Source organism: Alternaria novae-zelandiae (genome assembly GCF_023758075.1).
Source record: "Alternaria novae-zelandiae strain BMP 2774 chromosome Unknown scaffold_24, whole genome shotgun sequence".
Taxonomy (NCBI): domain Eukaryota; kingdom Fungi; phylum Ascomycota; class Dothideomycetes; order Pleosporales; family Pleosporaceae; genus Alternaria; species Alternaria novae-zelandiae.
Genome location: NW_026056984.1, coordinates 131261 through 139637, shown reverse-complemented (window position 1 = coordinate 139637; position 8377 = coordinate 131261). Strand labels below are relative to the sequence as shown.

General features: G+C 53.5%; 3 protein-coding genes across 3 annotated transcripts; 1 reads left to right on the top strand and 2 right to left on the bottom strand.

Moving 5' to 3' along the window:
- Positions 1 to 84: 84 nt before the first annotated feature.
- On the top strand, positions 85 to 1541 carry J4E88_009406 (uncharacterized protein; the record flags this gene model as incomplete). The annotated part of the gene is made up of 2 exons (XM_049403008.1): positions 85 to 259; positions 316 to 1541. 2 exons carry the CDS (start codon positions 85 to 87, stop codon positions 1539 to 1541), a joined length of 1401 nt encoding a protein of 466 aa, XP_049251136.1.
- A 642-nt stretch (positions 1542 to 2183) lies between these two features.
- Positions 2184 to 4529, bottom strand: J4E88_009405 (uncharacterized protein; the record flags this gene model as incomplete). The annotated part of the gene is made up of 1 exon (XM_049403007.1): positions 2184 to 4529. One exon carries the CDS (start codon positions 4527 to 4529, stop codon positions 2184 to 2186), a length of 2346 nt encoding a protein of 781 aa, XP_049251135.1.
- Positions 4530 to 5454: 925 nt separating this feature from the next.
- J4E88_009404 (uncharacterized protein) lies at positions 5455 to 5991 on the bottom strand (the record flags this gene model as incomplete). Its single annotated transcript, XM_049403006.1, has 1 exon — positions 5455 to 5991. One exon carries the CDS (start codon positions 5989 to 5991, stop codon positions 5455 to 5457), a length of 537 nt encoding a protein of 178 aa, XP_049251134.1.
- Positions 5992 to 8377: the final 2386 nt, after the last annotated feature.

The window sequence follows — 8377 nt, the reverse complement described above, 5'->3', positions numbered from 1 at the left end:
CCCATCCCAGGTCATTCGACCTGAATCATATTCCCGACGCGACAATACCTTAGAACGGCTTTTATAGCAAGACTAATGTCTAATATGCTGTCTCTCGCGCTCGCGCTGGCAGGCTCAGCCTCGGCTCTGACCTTGCCGACATTCCTCCAAAGCTCAGGTCAAGCTCAGTCACCACTCCAGCCTCTGGACCACTCGCAGAACTACAAGTTTGATCCTCTGCTGCATCTCCCTGGTATCTCGCCATACTTTGACGCAGTCGGTCCGTACCATCCTCTCCATGTCATCACGGGAATAGCACATACTAACTCCATCCAGGCTTTGGTCTCGAGCACAAACCTCCCGTCGGCTGCAATGTCACGGCCGCATCGTACATCATCCGCCACGGCGCCATCTACTCCAACGACGACGAATACGAAGAATACATCAAGCCTTTCCTGTGGAAGCTCGAGACACACCGCAATGGATGGGCGGGCCCACTATCCTTCATGGAGAAGTGGCAATCCCCAATCCTGGAAGATAGATTGGAGGAACTGACTCCCTCCGGCGCCGTCGACGCGGAAGCAGTAGGCAAGCACCTCCTGCAACGCTACCACCACCTCGTCCCCGACACAACGCGCATCCTCGCGGACAAAAAGAGCAGGACCTACGACACCGCCGCCAACTTCGTCAAGGCCTTCCCCCAAGCCTCCGACATCGAAATAGTCCGCATAACCGAAAACACAAACGGCAGCATGGAGTCCCTCATCCCGCACAAATCCTGCAAGAACTTCAGCAAGAAACCCGGTTCAAGCCAACAAAAGAAAGTCATCGACCTCTACGGCGCGTCCGTCGCCCACCGCCTCTCCCCTTACACACCCTTCAAACTGACTCCTAGTGATGTTGTTGGCTTCCAGATGCTGTGCGGCTACGAATCCGCCATCAAGGGCGAGCGCAGCCCCATCTGCGCGCTCTTCACAGACTCGGAGTGGATGGCGTATGAATACGCGTGGGACCTAAAGTACGCGTACATGGTCGGTCCGCTGAACCCGCTGAGTCCTTATCTCGGTTTCCCGTGGTTGCAGGCCCAATCGGAACTCTTTGCGCATATCGAGAAGCATGATACGCCCGGTGACGGCTGGCCGGATAAACAGCGTTTCTTCCTTGGTTTCACGCACAGAGAAGTCCCGCCTTTTATCGCTACCGCACTCGGTCTTTTCAACTCGTCTTCCGACGCCGCGGAGCAGTTCCCTACTGACCACATTAACTGGACGCGCGCGTGGAAGATGAGCGATCTCATTCCTTTCCTGGGGCATGTCGGTATGGAGAAGATGGTTTGTGAGAGGGGTGGTGTGCATGGCGATGAGCCGGGCACGTATGTTAGGTTCATTGCGAATTCGGCGCCGAGACCCATTCCGGATTGCCAGGATGGGCCGGGTGCGAGTTGCGAGTTTGAGTCGTTCAAGAAACTTATTGGGAAGGGGGCGAAGGCGCATAAGGACTTTCATAAGGTTTGTGATGTGAAGGATTGTGAGGATGCTAGTTGCATGGAGGGAGAGGAGTAGGAGGGTAGTGGTGAGGTGGAGTGTTTTGTAGTTGTACATATACTTCTCGAAGTACACATCAGATTTTACTGCATCTTCAACGCATCACATGAACAATCTCACATAAGCTAAAACTATGCGAGTTCTTGTCCAAAGTTATGGCTACGCTATGCTACTTATACATATACACCAACAAATGCAAAAATGCCATGATGCCGCTCGAAAATCGATATAACCTTCCCCATATGCAAGGAGACGACACATGTAGCTTAAACATGGCCAAGACCCATCCTCCGCTCTCATGCCCTTGCCCGAAATGCTTTCCTTCCTATGTGTGTTTGTGTGTGCCTTCACCGAAACGCTTCCCTTCATGTGTGTATCTGTACAATAGCGACATGTTTGTTTCCTGAAATGTAAATGTACAGCTCGAGTGCCATGTTCCGTAAACGATCGTAGTCTGTCGTATAGCTGCAAATGTACGTAGAGGAAGAGGCTCGAAGCGATCTTTTAGGGACGTTCGCGCTCGTGGTGACTCGTCAATCGTGATCGTGATCGTGATCGTGATCGTGCTCGCTGTCGTGAGAGGGCGTCTCGGGTCAACAATCGCTGTTGAGCTTGTGCTTCGGCCAGTCATAACCGGTTTGATCCCATAACTGCTTTGCGTTAGTTGTTTGCTTGTATGATAAGCAAGGCAGGGATATGTACTGTAAAGTTAGGGTTCTGGTAAGCCTTCGGATGCTTCTTGATATATTCTGTAGTCTCGAAGCCCGGGGGATCGCACGTAACCATCTCCTCGCCTTTCTTCTGATACCACCGCACGTAGTCGAATCGCATGGTGGCAGGAAAGACTAGGTTCTTCCAGTCGATCCAGGTCCAGGAGTTACTGATGCCAAGGTTGAGAATGAGTGACAGGGGCTCTTCTGCGATTTGTCGAGCTTGGATGTTGCCGTTGGGTCCTACAGAACGGCCGTCCATGATGAACATGGTCTGGTCACCAACCTTCCAGGAGATGTATGCGTCCTTGCCTTCTCCGGGAACATATTCGAAAGAGTACCGCTGATACTGCTTGTTGTCGAACCAGTCCCTGTTTAGTATTGTGCTGGCAGAGATGGCCTCTTGGAAGGCACCGCCGGCGTAGGTGTTGAGCCCACTGTAACGAAGGTCTGGGAACGCCGTGAAGTTGTAATTCGGATGGTACCAGATGTCGAAGGGGGCAACCTGGAAGCTCTGTGTTGCTATTGGCAGACCTGCTGGACCTGGGTATCCTGATGTGGCACCCACCTCGATGACGTCAATTTCTGGTGCTCCCCTTCCTTTGCCAGGCGATGGGTGGTCTTCACCTGGGCAGGTGCATGAGTTGAGTCGTTGTCCAGGTAGGTGAGACAAGCCGTCAGGACTAGACTGATTGGGCGTGATACCAGCATCGCAAGCTTGGTAGGTGTAAGGCCACAGCCCGTCGGTTGTACTGAGATAGCCTGGCCGGCCGAGATTGCCCATTGTCCAGGCGCCAGGCCAGAGTCCCTGTACACCGGCTGGTCCTGGTAGCGACACTGAAACTTCGAAGATACCGCCCTTGAAGCACAGCTGGTTCCAACTGTTCAGCATACCGGATCGGAACTTGAGACCATGGTTGAAGAATTCTTCCAGGCGCAGCTGAAGCGTGCCGTCTTTGGTAGTGACAGCATCTGGATCATACCATTCAACGTCCTGAGTCGCGCCGTACCAGACGTTGGGTGCAAAGAAGTAAGGATCGTCTCCTTCATAGAACGTGCGGCCATTGTCGTTGAATTCATCGCTGAAGACGAGCACGTACTCATCGCCAAACTCTCCAGCCCTTGTCTTGACAGAGTCGGGTGTGTCGGGGTCGATCAGGCCTGTCCGTATGTTCTCCAGGAGTGGATACTTTTTGTTGTTGACTATAGCCCAGATCTGAGGCCTCCATGGATTGGGAAACATGCTCAGTGGCATACCGTAGGCTGAGTTATAATCGATGACGCCTACCGCAGAGAGTACTGGAAGGCCGATGAAAATGAATAACAGTCCTGATATCATGAAGGCTAGGCCAATAGTGGAAACGATGCTGTCTCTTGTAAAGTGATCGCGTATCCTCGGTTTGAACTTGATGTCATCGTCGTCGCGAGGCATGTGCATTTCATCGTCCGCTTCCTCCAAGTCGCAAACCAGTGGCCAGGACAGTATTCCTTTCTCCTCGTACGGCGCCGTTAATCTGTCGTCGATAAAAGACACATTCTTCTTGTCATCGTACAGCTCAATGACGCTATCGTTGAGGCCCGTCACAGACGCATTGGGGGTAAGGAACGGGTTGATTGGTGGTATGCCAGGCGGCGGAGTGGTTGTGCGCGAGCGGGCGTTCAGTCTGGCATAAGACTGCCGTTCTGATAAGGAGGTCCTCCGACTGCGGCTATGGCTACTCGCGGAATCTGAGAAAGGGTTGAAGTAGCGAGTATAGTCGGTTCCCAAGTCTTGTAATGTGAGCGGGGTGCCCGGAGAGCGGGCTCCATGACCTGTCAAGTCTGTTGTACTCCTCGCTTTTGGTGTCCTCAAGTGAGGCCGGGGCGGGATGCGCAAGTGAAGACGGCCTGCCGTGGTGCGCGGCCGATGCTTCGTCGACCGAGTATCATCGCTTGACTGCGGCTCGTGCCCGTCTGAGCTTCCATCGCTCGCTGATCTTGAGTTTGCGAGCGGCGAAGGGACGATGGGCGCAAAGGGCAACGGCGAGGATTCGCGCTCTGCCGTTGGCGGGATGCCGAAGTCGAAGCCATGATCAGAAGCTGGGCTCTGACTGCCGCTCGGCTGGCCAATCAGCGGCTCTTCGGCTGCCCCTGCTGGCTCGGATGCTCCTTCTGTGCTGGTGTCGCGGGGAGACGCAGCTTCCCTCTCGACAGTTGAACTCGACGACGACGATCGCCTGAGCTGCTCGTCTCGCTTTTGAGGTGATTCCGAGTACTCGGACGACGTGGACGAGGCGACTCTTCGTATGGACGCCATGGCGATTAGCGACCGAGTGGCTTTCGCGCCGGCGTTTTGCCCCACAGCGCGCTCTATGTCGTGCAGCTCACGCCAATTGTGATGCTGCGTGTAGTAGCTTTGTCGACAGAATGCTCAGATATATCTTGAGTTTGAAAAGTGACCGTGGGAAGGAGCTGGAGACGAGGGTCTGCGAACGTGTTGTGCCTGACGTCGCGAGGCAAGGTGCTGGTCGGAGAGCTTTGACGCGGTGGGACGTGGGAGGGTCGGGGTGGATATGGCACCTGTATGTGAGCAACACAGAAAGCGGGGAGGCTCGCAGAAGACCAGAGCTGTGTATGCGAGTGAATAAACTTCCAAAAGGCGCGTAGTAGCGACAGTGAGTAGCGATGTTGGCCTGGCAAGCGCGGTGATTGTTTGAGCGGGAGAACTGGTCTGATAGTAGCATTGATGGTGAAGGCGAGTTGCCCACGACGCGGCCAATCACAGCTTCCCAATTGGGGCTCACCAAACAACAGGAGCGGTTCCGAAGATGGGCAGGAGCGGTTGCCTGCACCTGCGCCTGTGCTGCGTCGCGCTTCGGACTCTCCTCATGCTTTCACCACAGCCGAACGGTTACTGGCACAACACGACTCGACAGGTACGCTCACCACCGTGGCCGGAGTCGTCTCCCGTCTTCATGATGTATGCGATGTTGTCGCCTCGCAGGCCGCACCTTCTTCCGATTGCTCGAACCGTGGATAGCACGATTGGCTCAACGACGCACGCGCTTACCTCATGATGGCCCTGATCCACTGTCTCCCATGCAGACAGCATCGGCGAGACCAATCGACGTTACACAACAACAGCGTGCTGGAACATGTAGCACGAGGATACCTTTACGTGTCAATTCCCATAAGTCGCGAGTACGTCAAGTCCATATCTAGCACGACACTTCCCTGACCTCTCACAAAGGCGCTCTTTCTATCGTGAACAATATCGGCACGTCCGTTCCAACCCTCACATCGTTGGCTTTGACGTGGTTGCTCGTACTGAGCTGACCGCCGTTCATCTGCGTAGGCCACTCCTTGACGTCCCATTCCAGACCTTCGGTAGAGATGATCGCCGGTCCGTATATAGGAAGAAACCCTACGTTCTCGGTAAAGATACCATCTTCCTGTAGCCCTCTCAGCAGAGTCTCTTTACTCCGAAGTATGAAGCTCAGGCTGCACTCGGAGAACAGCCATAGGCGAAGGTCGGCATGTCGATTTTCTTCTCTGTATATCTCGTTCAGGAGCCCAAGGCCCTGATCAACCCTCCCACCGAGGGTACCAAGGACGATCACATCCCGAACCATTGAGGAAGTAAGACGCGACGAGATTTTCTTCATGCATTTCCCAAAGTCTGTGCTGTATTGGTCACCATCTCGTAGCACAGGAACACCTCGTGCTTCGTAGTAGTCACGCACATCATCGCGTAACGAGTCCAAGTCTCCATGGATCATATCGGGTAGCTACGCCTGTCAGCGACCTGTGTTGACGCTATATATCACATACTTACTCACGTATTGTTCGCGTTGCGCTATCAAGTCACCTTTCAGCATGTCGTAAAGTCTATTCGCCCCTCCATCGGCACATATCCGGTACCCCGTGTGCTTCCAAAGGCGTGAAAAGGCAGTGAAGTGGGCTATCGGTTGATTCAAAATGAGAAGATCGGGAGGATTTGGTGTCTTCTCCGGATGGGCGCTTTCCGCAAGAAACTTCGCAGGGTACAGTTCGCTGTCTTCACGTTGCGCCATATTTCTAACTTTCTCTAGGGTATCCAAAAATGAGTGTGGTGATATAGATAATGATGCAGTCAATGCGACTGTCGAAAATGGTTCAGATCGAGAATCCCGGATGACGTGCGCGATGAAGCGGCAAGTGCGATGCAGATATGGCGAACGCACTAAGCCATAGAAGGACTAGCTCATGGCTCCCGCGTCTCTTTCCCCACGGATCACTGATACGCAGAAATGCGTGCCTACCACGGTTTCGACCTTTATTTATAACACTTCGCATGTACAGTTCTTTCCTGATGATGTATGAGGTTCCCCTCTCGGCTCCTCGATGCTCCCTTTCGGGGTTATCAATTGATACGTGATAGCAACTACGGCCCACGAAGATTGGATGGTTGGCTGAGGCTTCCAAACAGAAGACCTTAGCACGACGCACGCATTCCAAGCTTCATCCTGAGGTCGTTTCATTAAGACCCCATTTGAGGTCGATGGCCCTAGCGAAGCAGATCTCAAACACAAGCTCTGCTTACGCACAATGGCCCCACGTTAGTAAACCTCGGCCTATGTTTCGGACCTGCGTGAAATTGTCGTTCGTGATGGTTGTTACTATCAACACATCTATATCCGTAACTATACTTCATGGTCGTATACTGGCCTTGGTTGAATTGTCGGATGTCGATCGTTCCGTATCTATCTATCTTTACGCATAGCAACGCTGACGATGCCTTGCTAAAGATGGGGCGAGGGAGAGGCACTGGCCACCAAAGCCGCGGATGCGAAGGGGTCGATGTGCGATTCTGGGAATGCTTTGTTTCAAGGAAGGGTCTATACCTAAGTACAAGTCACCTGGGCAGTCGGACGTGCGCTTGAGCTCGTGACCTCCAGCAGGCACCACGCGAATTGACTTCATGAGCCTTTACGAGCTCTCATAACGATGTAGAAATCAATCTGATACGATCGTGAGTCTAACAATTGAGAGAATGTATGGATAAGTTGTTGCCCGATGGTTCTTGCCTGCCTGGCGAGGGAGGCTTTCAAGATTAAGGCCATAGATGGCGGCGGACCGTGCGCCGCTCGGAAATGACGTCTGGCGCAATGCCCACCAACCTCTCGGCCACCGCCATCATCGGTGGGATGAAGCACCCACGTCCCGTATAACACATACATCGTCGCCGATATCGCACTTCCACCCAAGAGCGTAGCTTGCGGAAGCTTTCGACACTAAGCATCGTCAGCCCGCCATGGCCCCGCTCTTCCACCTGGGCAGCTGCGGAACAGGGGTTCCACTGTCTAACTTCACCACCAGACGCCACTCCCCAGAGTCCGTCCACATCATCAGCATGAATCTACAACAATAGCCTTGTGCCAGGCACTACAGCGCCTCATCACCGGTGACCCGGCCCCGGTCTGGAACCACCCTCTGGGTGCAGACCACATCAAGACCGCGTGGCATCTGGATGAGCATGTCATTGACGAAATCCTTGATACCCTACCGAAATTATCCAATGGTATACAGAAACTTCTTCTGTTGACACCTAGAACTCGTCTCGGCAAACCAAATCTACTTGGAGCCTCAAGACGTCAAGTCGCACTTACATGACGCTCGAACTGAGGTACGCAATCAGCCAAGCAATGGCACTGGTGAGGCTTCAGCCACACCACGATTCGTGTGCGACCTGTCATCATGGACATACCGAATTCCACCAGCGCGGGTCCTGTCAGCGCGCAGGACACCCCTTGTCAGCATCCACGCGCTCAGGCGCCTTCTACCATGAACGTGCATTCAGCATACGGGCGTGGTGGCGTACCATGCTAACTATCCTCAGCAGCGGCATTTCGTCAGCTCATACACGATGCCTTGACTTGGCTTCCAGCCCTGCGAAGGCGCCTCATCGGTGCTAGGACAATACCTTGCTATGTAGGACCCTACACGGAAGACATGTATCTCGGCCCTAAACTTAGCATCATGCAAGCTTGATGCCGTATATGATCAGCCGTTGGACGGAACTGTCAGTTCTGGTCAAGCTCAAGTCTGCTCAGAATAGACGAGTATATCACAGCTCAATCCCTAACACTCCGTGCAAGCACATGCTTTTGTCCAGAGAAGCTCGAC